Below are 19,059 nucleotides of genomic sequence, written 5' to 3' on the forward strand. Positions count from 1 at the left end.
ATTGTTTGCTATAGTGTAATAATTTTTGTTTCACATGAATGGTGAGATGTTTGTGTGACTGTCACTAGCATGAGCATGTGGGTCTGACTGCACCGCTGCTTATTGGGATGTATTGCATGTGGTGTATTCAGGGAAGTGAACTAGTAGTGCTGGCAGGGGAAAAAATAACAATATGGTAGGATTAGGTCTGGAAAGTGGAAGTCAATTTTGATAGGCTACAACCGCTTTGGGGCAGATATTTGGGTTCCACATCCGGTGTGACTGAATCATGAGCTACAGTACTAAAAACAGCACTAATGGATATATTGGCCAGTGCCTAGCAGCTAAGATTGGGCTACTGTGGTGAAGATTCCCAATGGTTGTATAAGATGTGTATGTAATACATTCTGGCTAATTTGCAGTGAAAGTTTGTTTGAAAGAATTTACAATATATATCTGCATTAATATGACATGAAACATCATCAGATTTTCATGTAAGTCCTAAAAGTAGATCAGGAGAACCCAATTTTAAAAAAATGCGATAAAATATTATACTTGGTCATTTATTTATTGAGGAAAATGATCCAATATTACATATCTGTGAGTGGCAAAAGTATGTGAGACTCTAAGATTAGCAGTTCATGTGAAGGTAATATCAGAGTCAGACGTTTTCAATCAATGGGATGACAATCAGGTGTGAGTGAGTGCCCTCTTTTATTTAAAGAACAGGGATCTATTAAAGTCTGATCTTCACAACACATGTTTGTGGAAGTGTGTCATGGCATGAACAAAGGAGATTTCTGAGGACCTCAGAAAAAAGAGTTGATGTTCATAAGGCTGGAAAAGGTTACAAAACCATCTCTAAAGAGTTTGGACTCCACCAATCCACAGACAGATTGTGTACAAGACCACTGTTACCCTCCCCAGGACTGAGATCCAACAAAGATCACTCCAAGAGCAAGATGTGTAGTAGTCCACAAGGTCACAAAGGAATCCAGGGTAACAACTTCTAAGCAACTAAAGGCCTCTCTCATGTTGGCTAATGTTGATGTTCGTGAGTCCACCAACAGGAGAACACTGAACAACAATGGTGTGTATGGCAGGGCTGCAAGATGAAAACCACTGCACTCCTAGAAGAACATTGCTGCTCATCTGCAGTTCGCTAAAGATCACGTGGACAAACCAGAAGGCTATTGGGGAAATGTTTTGTGGATGGATGAGACCAAAATAGAACTTGAGAAGAATGATAAGCATTATGTTTGGAGAAAGGAAAACACTGCATTCCAGCATATGGACCTTATACTATCTGTGAAACATGGTAGTGGTAGTATCATGGTTTGGGCCTGTTTTGCTGCATCTAGGTCAGGACAACTTGTCAAAATTGATGGAACAATGAATTCTGAATTATACCAGCAAATTCTAAAGGAAAATATCAGGACATCTGTTCATGAACTGAATCTCAAGAGAAAGATGGGTCATGCAGCAAGACAACGACCCTAAGCACAAAAGTCATTCTACTGAAGAATGGTTAAAGAAGTATAAAGTTAGTGTTTTGGAATGAACAAGTCAAAGTAATGACCTTAATCCAATGGAAATGTTGTGGAAGGCCCTGAAGCAAGCAATTCATGTGAGGAAACCCACCAACATCCCAGAGTTGAAGCTGTTCTGTACTGAGGAACGGGCTAAAATTCCTCCAAGCTGATGTGCAGGACTGATCAACAGTTACCGGAAACATTTAGTTGCAGTTATTGCTGCACAAGGGGGTCACACCAGATACCGAAAGCAAAGGGTCACATACTTTTTTCCACTCACAGATATGTAATATTGGATCATTTTCCTCAGTAAATAAATAACAAAGTATTATATTTTTATTTCATTTGTTCAATTGGGTTCTCTTTATCTACTTTTAGGACTTGTGTGAAAATCCGATGATGTTTTAAGGCATATTTATGTATGTATGTATGTATGTATGTATGTATGTATATATATATATATATATATATATATATATATATATATATATATATATATATATATATATTTCAAACTTTCAAGCACCACTGTAGTGCCAAAGCATTGATGGAACAAACCTCTATAACTTAATGATCTCATGATTTTTTTTTGTCACTGTGGGAAAAAAAGGAATCAAAGCAGGTTTCCTGTAAGTCCTCTGAAAGATTACTAGTACAGTTGATCGGAAGCCAATGGAGGCAAAATTTACCACAATTATAACTGTTGTAATTTACTAAGTGGCCACAAGGGTGGGTTTTTTTAGCACTGAGGGTGGTGGTGGTAGTGGGAGCATAAACATCTGCCGTTTTCCTCTCAAACCACAAAATACTGTGTTTGGTGATTGTAATGACCATCCTATTGTGATTTATAACAGCCTTACTATTTAAAGTCTAGAAAATACCACTTTTCATTTCAATTTGGGGATTTTATGCTTGATTTACTCCAAAGAAGCAGAAGCCTTTATTTGTCACTATACATTACAGCACAGTGAAATGATTTTTTTTGCACATACCAGGTTGTTAGGAAGCTAGGGTCAGAACACAGGGTCAGCCATGATGTCGTACCCTAGAGCAGAGAGAGGGTTAAGGGCCTCGCTCAAGAGCCCAACAGTGGCAGCTTGTCGGTGCTGGGGGTTGAACCCCCAACCTTCTGGTCAGGAACCCAAGTTTATGCTAAAATTTGGTGGAAAAATGGATGCCTACACAAATGCGTTGTCGTTTTTTTGCTGTGTCCGAGCACAAATAGCTCAGGAAGTACCACCTAGCTAGCCAGCAAACATTAGTGATATGAGTGATAACTTTAACGTTTGTGATGTACACTACAGTATATGGACAAAAGTTAGTAGACGCCTCAACATCCCATTCTAGATTTAGTCCCCCCTTTTGGTATTATAATAACCTCCACTCTACTGGGAAGGCTTTCCACTAGATTTTGGCGCATGGCTGTGGGGATTTGTGCTCATTCAGTCACCAGAGAATTAATGAGGCCAGGCACTGATGTCGGGTGAGGATGCCTGGGGCGCAATCAGCATTCCAGTTCATCCCAAAGGTATTCAGTGGGGTTGAAGTCAGGGCTCTGTGTAGCTACTCAAGTTCTTCCACACGAGCCTTGGTATCCCATGGAATTTTTATGCTATAGCATACAAAGACATTCTACACAATTGTGTGCTTCAAATTTTTGTCAGATGTCCACAAACTTTTTTTTTTACCTTGAACTGTATGGGCAATGGTAGATCTATTCAAGTACTGTGCCTGTATGTTGACAGATCTAAAGCAAATACTACTGTAATCTCATTTATAAGAAGACAGACGCTATGTTATTTCCTGTTGACGGTGTGAGCAGCCATGTTGATATGATGCCATATGCTGAACTCCAGGTTGAGGATCCTTTCTCGACTTTACAGGAAGGAATTTCAAGTTGAAGGGGTGTTTTATTTGGCTTTTCCTAGTCTAACATTGGAAATTCCCAAAGTGTGAAAGATGAGTGAGAGAGAGTGTCTTAGCGGAGGGACGTTACGTTAGAAATGGAAAACGAACACTTCATAGATAAGAACCAGACTTCCGTTTAAAACTCTGACCTGTCCGGTGTGTCTTGGTGTGTTTCCAGCCCTCCGTATATCACTCAGCTGCTCTCGGATTGTCTTCAGCGAGGCAAACAGGAGGAATTGTGTGTGAGATAGAGAGAGAGAGAGAGATGGAGAGACCCAGAGAGAAACAAAAAGAGAAAAGGCAGCTATCACCTTCATATGCACTATCAGCACATTAACTATAGATCTTGCAGGTTTGATGATGAAGATGATGATGAAGGTTTTATTGAGACAAATGATATCGTTTGTGGATGTGATGATTTAGACAGGCTAGACTAGACTTGCTTGTAGTTCCATTGCGAAACACAAGAGGTGAACTTTATATGCCAAACATATCTAGGATGATTGTCTACATTTGGAGACGGGACGTCCCGTCCCGTTTTGTCTTTAAGGGAGCAGGACATTTCACAAACATACTCCAAGAGGATGAATCATAAGTGGTTCAGTCCGCCTCCACATCCCAGAAACATTTCTCACAGTGGTTCCCCAACCAGATGTTACAGAAATGTTAAGCTGAGTTCCACAACATCGTATGTGAACAGTTTCCATCAGCAGCTGTTCTGTTAAAGAGGAGTGATATCATCAAAGAGTGCCAGCTAATCACACAGTCATGGAGAGACTAGAACATACACCTACAATGTTATCACTTAATTAGAAAATAGTCTGTTTCCATCCACCTTTATCACAGTTTTCTAGTGATACACACCACAACTTTTATATCTCAGGCACACACACTCACTCACTCACTCACTCACAAGAGTGACAAACTGCATACTACCATATGTAGAATGTGTCTCTTTAAAACAAAGTCACTTGTCTAGTTCTTCTTAGCTAGTTAAGAGCTCAGATATATTATCTCCATGTCATTAACAAACCCACTGTGTTGTTACCCAGTCTGCACCCTCAGGTGTTGTTACCCAATCTGCACCCCCTTTTTATTACCTGATCTCTGATATCAAGAAAAGTGCTATATAAATGTAACTGTAACTGTAACCTGATCTGCACCCCCTGTTTTGTTATCCAATCTACAGCACTTTGTGTTATTACCCAATCTGCACTCCCTTTTTTGTCCCCAATCTACACCCCCTGTGTTTTACCTGATGTGCACCTTTTTGTTGTTTCCTGAAATGTACCCCGTGTTGTTACCCGAACTGCACCTCTTGTTGTTACCCGATCTGCACCCCCTGTGCTGCTGTGCAATCTGAAGTCCCGATCTGTATCACTCCCCAATCTGCGCCCCATTGTGTTGTTACCAGATCTACACTCCCTTGTGTCAGTTCTTGATCAGAACCCATAGTGTTGATTGAACTACACCCCCTTTTTGTCTGCCCTGCATCTGCATCCTGTGCTATTACCCAATCTACACCCTGCATCATTACTCAAATCTGCACCGTCCTTACCTGATCTGCGTCCCATCCTGAGTTGTTATGTGATCGGCAACCGTCTTGTTATCCAATCCATGTCCCCTCTTTCATTTCCCAATCTGCATCACACACACATATATATATATTTAAATATATTTATTTATTTATTTATTTAAAATCTGATTTGTATCTTTTGCCTTGCCATTGTATCTATATTCTGCATCTGCATCCTTTTTCTTGTTACCTGCTTGTCCTTTGTGTTGCTACCTGATCTGGGTCTCCTATACTGCTATGTTATCTGTGTCCACGGTCTTATTAACCAATCTGGATTTCCTGTCTTGAGCCCATATTTGCACCTCTATTAAATGCATATAAAGTCATACCTTTACTGCCAACTGTTGTTCAAACTGCTTCATTATCTTTTGTGCTAGTTCTGGTTTGGGTTGAATGTTGTTTGTGTGCCACCCCAACCACAGTCATACAGGATACACATCCATGCTTCACCAATCACTGTTTGCTTGACCGATAACTCTGTAGATGCACACAACTCCTCATAGTTGGAGTTTTTGGAGCTCTGCACACGTCGGTCCTGCTTACCCATAAACCTGTGTTTTTAAACCTGGCATCTAAACATGCTCCTTTCCAGAAATACAAATCAGCCCAGATTTGATCAGCCACAGATCCTGGTCCATTCACCATGATGACTGGCTGAGTGATGTGGAATGGGTGGTCAGAGGTCAAAAGTCATTTGAAGTCAGAGAGCTTTAGGAACAGGTGACCTGTTGACCTCTGACTTGAGTCTGAAGTAGAAACAATATGTGCCTTCTTTCAGACACACACACGGCATCCTGAAATTAAGCAGCAGTGTGTGTTTACCTCACACTGACTCAGTCAAGAACACAATGGCATCTGGCGGTAGGCTTGTTAGGTTTGGTAGGATGGCGTGATCCTGCAATGTGTGTGTGTGTGTGTGTGTGTGTGTGTGTGTGTGTGTGTGTGTGTGTGTTTACTGATGTTTCTCATATGGGTGTTTCTCTCAAAAGGGTGACTAACTTGGGGATAAACAAACCAGCCTCCATCTCTCCCTCTTACTCACGTACTATATTTCCTCTCTCTCTCTCTCTCTCTCTCTCTCTCTCTCTCTTGCTATCTTAAATTCATGAACACCAGCAGAACAGCACAAATTTAATTTGTTAAAAAATCCCCCGTGTTCTGTACCGACTCGATCTCTGCACATGTCGGACCAACGTGATCCGGGAAACAGGATGTGTATAAGACTGGGGGGATTTGCTGCATCATTGGCATGGTAACCGTTCACACACACACACACGCACACACACACACACACAGTCCTTTTCGCTCCTTGGCCTTATGCAGGAACATTAGTGCTGTGTAAATATTGTGAGTCTGGAAATGTGAGAGAAGTGGAAGGAGGTTCAGAAGCACAGCAGTGGAGGAATGTCTGCACTAAAAGAACCTCCTTACACACACACACACACACACACACACACACACACACACACACACACACACACACACACACACACACCATATCCAGTCGTACAGGTCTCCGATTATTCCCACACAGACAGAAAAAGAAGAAGTGAGTTTTCTCTAACAGGACCTCATCAGGACTTTATTCTAGCTTTTCTAATTATTTATCTCTTAAGGATATTTCTTTTATCATTTAAGAATAGTAAATGCGATTTTGTGATGTCTGCTGCGGTTTAAGTTCTTCTTATTGTCGGCTTTTTTAGTTCAAAAGGCAGATCGGTGTTGAAACAGGTTCGCCGTCTCGCTATTTTTACTCTAAACCCACGGAAAAACCTGAGCGCGATCAAACACAGGTGTTACTCTGAGTAAGCGCGACTCAAATATGCCTGGTTTTCATACAGAGGTCACATTGTGTGTTACAGCCACACAGAATTCTGTAGGAATTAGCAGTGATCTCTTCCACCGCCCCAGGCCACAGCTGCAAATCCTGGATTTATAAATTCTCTTCCTCTTGAGCGAGATAATAGAGAAATGCAGCCACGTGTTCGTGGCTCCTTTTATGATTCCTCTCGTCCTGAAGATTCAGTCATTTATTAGATTTCATTTTCCCCCTGCTGTTACATAATTCCAAACCGTCCTTTAGTGTAGATCGCTAGCTAGCCTACTTTGCCTGTTTCGTGTGACTAGATCTATATTGAATTTGGTGAGCAGTCTGTCATTACGGTGGTTACGGTTTATAACAGTTTATATCAGGCGTGTCCGAACTTATCCGGAACGGTCCGGTGTGGGTGCAAGTTTTCTTTCCAAACAAGCAGAAGCCACATCTATGTCTATTGAAAGCCAAGAACACCTGACTAAACTGGTGGAATCAGACGTGTCTCCTGCTTGACTGTAATGAAAACCCGCACACACACAGGTTTAGATGAGTCGCACTAACCAGATCCCCAATGTAGTGAGGTACGCGTGCCAAAAACCTATAGATAGAAGATGAGTCGTACTTAGTGTCGTAAATTCATCTGAATATAGTTTATTTTTTATTGGTATTTAGAAAGAGAGTACATAATGTACATTCATAATTTATTTTGAAAAACAATCATTAGTGGAGAAAAAAAAATATTAAAACTTCATGTGTTGACATTAAAGCTGTCTGAGGTGACTGGAAATCACAGAATAAATATTTAGAACTGCTCACATGGTGAACTTCCCCTTTAAGACGTGCCATTTCTTAGGCCTTTTTAGAATGCTAGACTGTTGCGTTGTGTGTGTTGTGTGTGTTTTGTGTTGTGTGTGCTGTGTTGTGTGTGCTTTGTGTTGTGTTGTGTGTGTTGTGTAGTGTGTGTTGTGTGTGTTTTGTGTTGTGCGTGTTGTGTTGTGTAGTGTGTGTTGTGTGTGTTTTGTGTTGTGTGTGTTGTGTTGTAGTGTTGTGTGTGTTATGTTGTGTGTGTTGTGTTGTGTGTGTTGTGTTGTGTGTGTTATATGTGTTGTGTTGTGTGTGTTATATGTGTTGTGTTGTGTGTGTTATGTGTGTTGTGTGTTATGTTGTGTGTGTTGTGTGTTATGTTGTGTGTGTTGTGTGTGTTGTGTTGTGTGTATTGTGTTGTGTGTTGAGTGTGTTGTGTTGTGTGTGTTTTGTGTGTGTTGAGTGTGTTGTGTTGTGTTGTGTATGTTGTGTGTGTGTTGTGTTGTGTGTTGTGTGTGTTGTTTTGTGTAGTGTGAGTTGTGTGTGTTTTGTGTTGTGTGTTGTGTGTATTGTGTTGTGTTGTGTTGTGTTCCCACAACCTTATCTAAACTAAATCACATCATGCGTTGTGAAACTGACTTCATCACACGCTGCTGCGAGTTTAAAACATGACGGTGTAAACACTTCCTGTGGATTAGAACGACCCGAGCACCATCTCTGTGTTAGAATCACGGTGATGTAAATGTTAATTAAAGAGTCTGAATTGAGTCTGTAAAATGTTGGGCATGTCATGTTTACTCTTTCGTGTCTTTGCTCATTTTCACCTGTGTGGAAAATAAAGTGTTAACACCAGCAGAGTTTTCGGTTCACTGCACAAATTCCTTCCCGAACCACACGGAGCGGCCGGTGGAAGAGCTCCTTCCTTCATCCTCCTTCCTCCGCCTTTTGATATTTACATGGAGGTTTTCACATTCCTGGCATTCCACAGAGTCTGGGTTTGATTTAGAACCCCTCCATCATCTATACATAGCACCATTCTGGTTTGACGCAAACCTTCCGTCTATCCAAACTGAGCTACATTCAGGACCAAAAGACTGTTTTACATCAGTTATAAACAATGGGCTGTCTGATTTGTCTGATTTTCATTTTTAAAAATAAATAAAAAACTGTTCATGTTCATTAACTTATCCGAATGCATAAAGTTTCATTTCATCCAAATGGAACATTTATTCTCTCTCTCTCTCTCTCTCTCTCTCTCTCTCTCTCTCTCTCTCTCTCTCTCTCTCTCTCTCTCTCTCTCTCTCAGACTCTGGATGTGCGAGTAGAGGACGTGCGTATCAGAGCCACCTATTCCCACCGTAAGCGTATTCCAATCACGGAGGGCTTTGTGGAAGTGAAGGATGATGGGAAATGGAAGCAGATCTGCGATGAGAGCTGGACGCCACAAAACAGCCGTGTAGTGTGTGGCATGTACGGCTTCCCTGGAGTGAAGGGCTTCAACAATAAAGCCTACAGGTAAGTCAACAGCAAGTCAGGTCCAGTCTTAAGGAGGTGCTATAGGCAGGTGATCAACAGTCTGAATCCTGGCAATGCCACACACAGCCACCTCGAGTCCAAGAGAGACAAAGCAGCCCTGCTTTCTGGCTAGGAAGGATGGCATTGTTCTCTCATTTTGATCGGATTGTCATGAACCAATTGACATGAGGAATCTGTGAGCTCATGAATACAGAATAGAGTAGAGTCTCCTCCAGCATTACAGGAGTAGTAGTTACAACAGATATCTGAGTGGATATCTATTGGATGGGAGTAAAGAGAAAAGTAGGGTTTAAAGTATATTTGACCTTCATATATATATATATATATATATATATATATATATATATATATATATATATATATATGTATATATGTTTGCCATGTTGTGTGGTCTGAGATGCTTTTCTGCTCACCACACTTAGAAAGCGTGGTCATTTGCATTACCATAGCCTTTCTGTCAGCTCAAGCCAGCCTGGTCATTCTCCTTTGACCTCTCTCTAATGAAATTAAGGCATTCCAACCTGCAATGCCGCCACTCACTGGATTTGAAATTTTCAGCTTTGTTTTTTCACACCATTCTGCGTAAACTCAATTCATTTCAATTCAATTGGATTTGTATAGCGCTTTGAACGACGGACATTGTCTCAAAGTAGCTTTACAGAGATATATGAACACGGGATAGAGATTTTAAGTGTGTGAATTTATCCCTATTGAGCGAGCCGGTGGCGACGGTGGCGAGGAAAAACTCCCTAAGATGATACAAGGAAGAAACCTTGAGAGGAACCAGACTCAGAAGGGAACCCGTCCTCATCCTCAACAACGGATAAGTCTAGAGACTGTTGTGTTTGATAATCTCAGGAGATCAGAAGCTTATGAAATACTCAACCAGCCAATCTGGCACCAGCAGGCATGCCCCGGTCACGGAGTTACAGTCAGATGACTCACGGTCAGAGACATGTGATTGGCTGATTGGATCATTTCATGAACGAGCAGGTATTCCTAATAACGTGACTAGCGAGTGTACTGTATATCCCCATGGCTGAATACCCTTCCACCATTATACATACTATAGTTTTACATAATAAGTGATTATTTCATTCACAAACTGGAATTTCCTGTGTGATTTGTCAGTTATTGAACAAATATTTGAAAATGTGAACATTCCAGCTCATCTAAAAATGCCTGTAGATCGTTCAAATTACATGGGCATAAAATATATCAAATGACATAAATCTGAATAGCAGCATTTTAAATGCACTCTCGTCCACTTTTCCCTTGACCGAGAACCTTTTTATACATCGTAAGTGCTATTCCGTTACTCTGTCAGCTCACAGAGTGTGTGATAAGTGAGGGGTGAAGTGAGGGGTCGAGTCAGCATCACTGTAGACTTGGCTAGTACAAGGTTACCCAAAAGGCATTGCTGAAATCTGACACGGTTTCCGTTTATGAAAGGTGAAATACTTCATTATTAAAATCTTGAGAGTTTTACTGCTCTGGGCTCAGAGCGATGCTTTGAAAAGCTGCCGATCGTTATTTAAGATATGGCAAATATGTTAGTGCAGTTCCAGAGCAGAGAGTAAAACTGTAGCGTGAAAGAGAACGGGACATTTTCCAGAGTTTAACAGAAAGCAGCGTTCGGATTGACCCGCATCTGACGTTAAAATAACGTTAATACCTTTCAGTTGACCTTTCAGTGTGTGATGACTACGTGACCTCTGAACACACTGCCATTTATTTCAAATACTCCAAATGTTCATGTTTATAGCTAAACAGTAGTTTCAGAAACCAAACAAGCTTTGAATTATTTCTGGAATGAACCACGGAGTGTGTGTACTACATGTGCGCGTGTGTGTGTGTGTGTATAATGGAGGTTTTGTAGACTTATTTTTAGCACCACAGTGTTGTCCTATAAATACTTACATACAACACCTCTCACTGTTCAGTCAGAAGAGAGACTTGCTGTACATCCAAAACCACACCCTATAGAGGCGGGTCATATGAGAAATAATTTTTTTTTTTTAAATAAATAAAGAAAGAAAGAAGTAAGACATTTTTACGATCAGTGATATGTATCACGATATATAGGTTTGATAAGAAACTTCTGGAAGGGGTCTGATGATGCTTTGATTTAATATCTAAAAACATTTCCTCCAATGAGGAGGTAACATTTTAAAATCTGTTAAAATTGTAACGCTATATAGTTAAGATTCCATCTATTCAACGCCAAATCATCTGCTTCCACTTATTTTGTAATAATAAAAAATATTACAAAAAAATAATATATATATATATATCATAATATGTCATTGTTATATTGGCCAGCCCTTCTATATAGTGCATTATTTTAAAATATAGCTAATTTTGAAGTCGCACCTAAAACCTTAGTGGAGCATTTCCAGTAGGGTCCAAATAATGTAGCTAAACAGGTACAAAATTCCCATAATGCACTGTGTACTGTGCTGTTTGGCGGGAATGAGGGTGTGGAGTTTAATCTGAAGTGCACTATAAATGGCGGTGACTTTTAACCCGTATGCGTGGTCAGATTTGTTGTCTTTTGAAAGCAGATAAAGTTAACTAGCTAACTAACTAACTAACTTAATTCCTCAAAAACAAGGGTCTTGGCTGCATTAAAAAAAACCAGACAGTCATGGGAATGCTGCTGTGGTTTGAATTTCGACTGTATTTCATACTCGTGATTAACCCCGTGATATTACGAGTAGCATATTTAGTACTCTGGACTCACTAGCTGTTATGTGATATGTCTTTACGGTTCTGTCAAATAAACTGTAAGAAAAATAGAAATGCAATGTTATTTCTGTCCTCTCGTAGGCTTCTGTCTCAGCGCAGGAAGAAGAGCTACTTTGATTTCTCGGTGAACTGCACTGGAAATGAAGCTCATCTGACCGGCTGCAGAATGGGCAAAGCCCTGGAAGTTACGGAAAGTCTGAATGCCACATGTGCCAATGGAATGCCCGCCGTGATCAGCTGTGTTCCTGGTAGAGCCTTCGCACCCACACATTCCTCAGGATTCAGGAAGGCCTACAGAGCAGAGGTATACATATACACACACACAGACACACACATACAAACACATGTAGCGTGTACTGCATTGCAATGCTGTGTCCAATCAGTGCAGTCTGTCTTTTGAATTTATAACCATAAATAGAAAGATCTACGGTTTAGCCGTAGGATTTCCCATTTATGGCGCCTTGCTACAGGAAAAGCAAATTCACTGAAGGGGAAAGGACGCAGGATGTGCAAGACATGTATTTGGTCTTGGTAGCTGTTACTTTCACTTCAAGCCGACTTGGACCTGCAATGTTGGCACCTCTGTTGCTATGATACCGGTAACAAAGATAATAGGAGGCAAGATCAAGATTCTTCTACGACTGCTTATTTGACATTAAATTGCGCTGTGGGGAACTGTTATATAATTTTGCTTTTTTTCTTGCTTATTAGGTGAAGGTAAAAAGAATGACATTCATTTTTCATGAAAAAAAAAACCCTACTTCGTATTAATGAATGTTTTATATTGCGTCAGTTGAAAAGCATTCCTTTTATAATATGAAGATGGAGAACCAAGATGGCGGCCAAGTGGCTTCATTGCACTGTGGTTAGACTGACATGAACAGCTACAGACACTCGGTGTTTTTGTTTTAAAGTCTCTGACTCACCAACAGCCAGATTACTCCGAATCCAATCCGAATGAGAAGTGACAGGAAGGAGCCTACTAGCGAAAATCTGGTAAATGCTAACAGACACGTGCCTTCACACACGTTTCCAGTTTGTCTGGAATGGTTTTAAGTGGCCTCCTTGCAGCTTCTTATCCAGATGTTTTACACACTCAACAGTGGGAAACAGACTTTTCCACCATCAGCCCGAATCGTCTGTGACAGGAAAGCCGTTGCTAATTTCATGTCATTTATTTATTTTTTTTTCAATGAATGCTCTCCATTTTTCAACATCAAGCTCGCGAGAAGCTTCAGTAGTTCCAGCAGTATGTGGGACCCTTCCACAACAGTGTATCACACAAGGACTTCCAGGAAAACGCTTTGAAGGGTCTGGAAAGACAAAGATTACATAAGATTCCAGAGTGTTTCGAATGCATGCTGATTGTGTGTTTATATAGCGATCATGCTTCCAGCTAGATCCTGTCATCTGGTAGCACTCCTTCAAGAGAGCGAGACTGTGCTGTATAAACACAGCAACACTTGAGGTTCGCTCACCTCCAGAGTTGAGACTCGGTTACACTAGCTTTTGGACAGCAAGAAAAAACAAAAAGCTTTCCTGGTCAAGGGATTTGTAGCGATGAACAGATTCACGTTGCAATTTTTCAGTGTGAAAAACTTTTTTTAAGTGAAACTTGAGAGTATAGTGAGTATATTAGCATCATAACTACTTTAGAGGCATTGACCTCTTGAATGGAGAGTCATTCTCATTGCATCATTGCACCTAGGGGCAGTGCAGTGCAGTGTGGCCAGTCCACTTCCTGGAATGTTTTTCGAGATTGGAGGAAACCAGAGAACCCTGAGGAAACCCGTATGGACATTAAGAGAACGTGCAACACTTTACGCAGACAGTAACCCAAGCTCAGGATTGAACCAATGACACCACCACTTATAATATATTTTATTTACTGTATTTATTGTATTTTGTTCCCATGACATTGCTAGCCATGGCTAAAATCTTATGTCATGACCAGCAAATATTCCGGTCCCACTTCCGGTCCACCTGGTTCACGAAGTGCAAACATGCCATTAGAGCAGGTCTGATCCTCTACATGAGGATATAATTATATGTGAATTATACGTGGATATAATTCATATGTTATTATAGGCAACCTAAAGTTTGCTGTTCACTTTTTGGTAGACGCAGAGTCAAAAAAAAAAATTCAAGGAATGGCTAGAAATTAAGCTTTAACTTAAGCTCCACTGTCACTGACCCCAGGACAACTAACACTCAATAAAATAAAATAAAATAAGATGTTGAACATGGTGGTATGCTATCCATCCATCCATCCATCCATCCATTTTCTTTAATGCTTATCCTACACTGGGTTGCAGAGAAGCCTGGAGCCTATGGCACAAGGCGGGGGACACCTTGGATGGGGTGCCAACCCATCACAGGACAAAATCACAAACACATTCACACACTACGGACAATTTGAAAAAACCAATCAGACTACAGTGCATGTCTTTGGACTGTGGGAGGAAACCCCCAAAGCACATGGAGAACATGCAAGCTCTGCACACATATGGTGGAGATAGGATTCGAACCACCAACCCTGGAGGTGTGAAGTAACTGTGCTAACCACTTAGCCACTGTGCCCCCCACGCAATGGTGGTTAAGTGGTTAAGATGTTGGACGTCATGAGTTCTAATCTCAGCACTGCCAACCAGCCACTGCTGGGCCCTTGATCAAGGCCCTTAACCCTCAACTGCTCAGTTGTATAAATGAGATAAATGTACGTTGCTCTGGATAAGGGCGTCTGCCAAAATGTAATAAATGTAAATGTAAAAGGATCAGGTTGTCATCATGTATGTTATCTGTTTTCCTTATGAAGTGAATCAACAAAGATCTTCTTTATTTATATTTTCCTCCAGCAACCCCTGGTGCGTCTACGTGGAGGGGCGAAGGTGGGTGAAGGACGAGTGGAAGTGCTGAAGAATGGCATTTGGGGAACAGTGTGTGACGATAACTGGGACATGAAAGCCGCCAGCGTGGTGTGTCGAGAGTTGGGCTTCGGCACTGCTAAAGAAGCTCTGACTGGTGCACGAATGGGGCAAGGTGTGTATCGCTCACTAAAACGCATCATGGTGCATACCAATTTGTGTTACTACGACTACTACTACTACTACTACAAATGCTACAGCAATACAACTAACATTTAAGTTAAAATCCCAGATAATGACTGACACTGACAGTTTTAGCTAGCTTCAGCATAGCCATTACGTCTTTTACAAACAATGCAAAGGCACAGTGACAGCGGAAATGAGACAGCAGTGTCGGAAATATCGATATTTTCCTCAGATGTGTTGGTAAGTGACTAAGAAAAGACTCCTTACAACTAGGATTACACTGTAATTATGCTTAGCATCAACCGCTAGCTGAATTTCTGTGGGTTCTGCAATATTGAGAAACTGCATCATGACTCAATCACTCAGCTGTATAAAAGAAAAAAACAAACATTTTTTTTGGACATTTGATGTCATGAAGACCACAAGAGTCGACTTTTCATGTGGAATCTTCATGAAAACACAGGACGTAGTAGGAGTGTACCACTAGTTTAAATTTAACTACTTCCTCTCAGATCAACATGACTATGGTGGTCATCAATTTGAACAGAAATGTGATTTCTAAATGTGAGGCGTCTTACAGGACGTTCACTCTGCTGTGCACAATAGTACCAAGGTAATAAAAACACAAAAATGAACGCATATGCAACTGCGGTTCGATAGACTCACCGAGTCTGAAACCAATAGCACTCGGATTCGGACCGCAGCAAACATGCCCAGTGTGAAAACCACCTTAAAGGAGCAGTTTGTAATGTTTAGAGCCCTCTGCTGTCTACGAGACGAATTACAGTTTTAACGACCTATTGTCAAATCATTACCTTTCCCAATCTGACTCCGCCCCCTCTGTTAAAACTAGATCTGCGTTCGAAGTGAAGCTGCAACTTGTAATTTCCCGCCTACAACTGGTAAAAGCCACCGGAAACGCCCCCTCACCTTGAAATTTCAAACTCGTCAGCTTGGGGTAGTCTTCTCAACTTCCAGTTCTTTAATTTGACATGGCAGCTCACACTGCGAACAGTGTAAAGTCTCCCTTCTCTACTTTTAAATGAGTTTATAGCAGTATTGGGTTTAAATCGGTTAATACACAGACACAGTACCTGGTTAAATCTATAACATCCTGATTCTTGTTGCTAAGCGACATGCTGTTCTCGGCTGCTGCTGTTGCTGTGCTGAAATCTCAGTCCAAAATGTTGCATGAATGTTTGGAGTTCACTTTAGTAAAACAGAACCAGGAGCCACTCAGTCCTTTAACTCTAAAAGTGCAGTTAACGTAGCTTTTTATGAACTTTACGCGTTCTGACACAAAAGCAAACACAAGACACGCTTTCATGGAAACATGCATGGTTTTTTTCCACGTCACATATTGATTGTGCGGAGCTCGGAAATGACGTTATTGCAACTTACAAATGACAATTTACAAGGCACCACAAACGCAAGTATTCCTCATGAGTTGCCTTTTAAGGAAAAGGGGCTTGGCTGAGCAGCTTTGTTTCACTTTGGAGCAGAGCTAAGTTTGGACAAGGACCGTTTAAGGTCTTTTTTTTTTATATGATATAATTATTTCATGCCTATAAAGACATTTTTTAAATGAAAAACCACACGTTTGAGTGCAGATGTGTTTATGTTCCTTAGTGAGTTACCTTTATCGGACAAGAGCTACTGGGTTTCCATTATTTTGTTCATCATTTAAGATTATGAAACAGTCCTATTCGAGCATGTCTGCTGTTTATTTCTCAGAAATGATGCCTTACGGACGCCTTAATTAGTTTTACATGGTCTTAACTTCCAATTGACATGCTCCTAAATTTCAGGCTATAAACATAATCTGGTGTTTTTCTTTTCCTACGTCATTAAATCTGTTCTTCATGCATACTGATAAGTGCAAAGGTTTGCACTGACTAAATAAAGAAGACAAAGAAATATCATTTTTAGGAACAAGACATCAGATGCGTCAGGTTTTATAACTGTTTCTTCTTCATCAACTAACCAAATAACTGTAAACATACCATAACTGAAAAAAAAACAACGGATATACATTTACATTTATTCATTTAGCAGATGCTTTTATCCAAAGTGACTTCCAATTGAGGAAATACAACCAAAGTGATATATCAAGCGGAGAACAATACAAGTAGCGCTACCATACAAGATTTATAACTGAGTTCTAGAGAAGCAAAGTGCACAGAGTCGAGGTGGAAGAGGCAGAGTAGGATGTTTTTTTTATATTAAATAATGTGGGGTTATATACCTGTGCAGTGATTAATGTGTGTGTGTGTGTGTGTGTGTGTGTGTAGGAATGGGCCCGGTGCACATGAACGAGGTGGTGTGCTCAGGGTTCGAGAAGTCTCTGACTGAGTGTTACTTTAACAAAGAAGCTCTGGGCTGCAGTCATGAAGAGGACGCAGCTGTGAAGTGTAACGTCCCCGCCATGGGCTTCCACAACAGGGTATATATGATTACATGAAATACTTTTTATTACAAAAAAAAAGTTTTTTTTTTTTTCTTTGTTTTTTTTTTAAACGGAGCCCAGCTTCCAGCAGTAATATAAACGTATAAAGATTTGTAACCTTAACTAACCACAATTTCGTTTTATTGTTGATCTTATATGTTCATAAAGTCTCTGAAAATGAGGCTAGGCTACTTTGTCAGTATTGGACTCACAATCGACTCTCGTACCAGTCACTAGTGTAAAAACCTTATCGAGCTCGTCTTGATACGTAGTTACGATACGTTAAGCGTTCTCAGACCTGTTCGGGAGCCAGATGTGTTATGGATACGGAATGAATTCTCTTTAAACTGATCTACACATAGGGTGCGAGCTGCTTGTTCTGTTTAGTCTAAATTGTTTCTCCTGCTTTCTATTTATGGAGATCATTTTGGTTGATTTATTTTTTTTTAAATTTTTATTTACTTTTCCTAATAGGATAGCTTGTATTTACAGCTTATTTTGGGCAGGTAGCTCAACCATAAAGAATTTCCTCTCAGGTTTTATTTTGCGGTTATTTCAAGTTGGCAAACACAAGGAAAGAATCATACGTGGGTTTGATGTGTTTGGTCTGGTGGTCGGGTGCGTATGGGTTATATGCAGCCTCGTGTTATTTTTGAGTCTAGACCTTTGTGGTCATAAAGAATGTAAAAGCCTGTGGGCTTGAGCACAGCTTTGATTGTTCTCACCCCAAAGAACCATGTGCTCACAGCGGCAAGCGTCAAATCAACAACGCGGTCAGAACTTGTGTATTTTCAATGAGAGCTGCTAATTTACATCAGCTGATGATGAATTGAAGTGGGCGTGGCCAGGCAAGGAGATCAAGTTGAGCAGAGTTTAATGTTACAAATTAGAAAGGAAGTGATGTCAGTGGGAATGAGGAACATTCATACGTTGAGGCCCCCCCCCCACCACTATTTTCCTGTGACAGCATGTCCAAAAGTGTTTTATTCCTCTTATACTTCAGCAATGTGCTACTCATAACAATTTTGATTTATTTACAAAATGTCATGTGATAATCATTATCTGTTTATGGTTACTTTTAATGTTGTGGAATGTCCACAAAGCAAGTTGGTTCGTTTTAGCGGCTCATGTTTTAAACGTTCGTTCCCTCACCATCCTCTCTTTTTATTCTCTCATTATGTTAATAAGGCCAAAAAAGAAAAAATACAACACAGCTACAGTCCTCTCTGAAAATATTGGAACGGCAAGGCCGATTCATTTGTTTTTTTTTGCTGTAGACCAAAGACATTTGTGTTCGAGATCAAAAGATGAATACGAGTAGAGATTTTAGAATTTCAACGTTTATTTCCTTGTATTTATATGTAGACGTACTGAACGACATATAACATGCCACATTTTGTATCAGACCGAACAATTTGTATCTGAGCAAAAATATTGGAACATGTAACTGACAAGTGCTTCTTTTTACCCAGGTGTGTCCTGTTAGATTGATTGTTTAAACCATAAATAGCTCTGAACATCTACTCTTGGTTTTAGCGTTCAGTTTCACCTCTGAAGACTGCGTTTCTTTTTAAAAAGGATAAACCAACGTGAAGATCAGAGAGCTGTCTATGGGAGAAAAGCAAGGCATTTTGAAGCTGAGAAAAGAGGGGAAATCAAACGGA

General features: G+C 40.4%; 1 protein-coding gene across 3 annotated transcripts in view; it reads left to right on the forward strand.

Moving 5' to 3' along the window:
* loxl2a (lysyl oxidase-like 2a) overlaps positions 1 to 19,059 on the forward strand; it is a 49,987-nt gene that overhangs the window by 17,206 nt on the left and 13,722 nt on the right. For all 3 annotated transcript variants that reach the window (XM_053686648.1, XM_053686647.1, XM_053686646.1), the window contains 4 exons: positions 8,922 to 9,130; positions 11,981 to 12,203; positions 14,755 to 14,938; positions 17,241 to 17,392. In XM_053686648.1, coding sequence (XP_053542623.1) covers positions 8,922 to 9,130; positions 11,981 to 12,203; positions 14,755 to 14,938; positions 17,241 to 17,392 — 768 coding nt within the window. The remainder of the gene's footprint in view (positions 1 to 8,921; positions 9,131 to 11,980; positions 12,204 to 14,754; positions 14,939 to 17,240; positions 17,393 to 19,059) is intronic.

The sequence above is a fragment of the Ictalurus punctatus genome, chromosome 16 (assembly GCF_001660625.3).
Source record: "Ictalurus punctatus breed USDA103 chromosome 16, Coco_2.0, whole genome shotgun sequence".
NCBI lineage: Eukaryota > Metazoa > Chordata > Actinopteri > Siluriformes > Ictaluridae > Ictalurus > Ictalurus punctatus.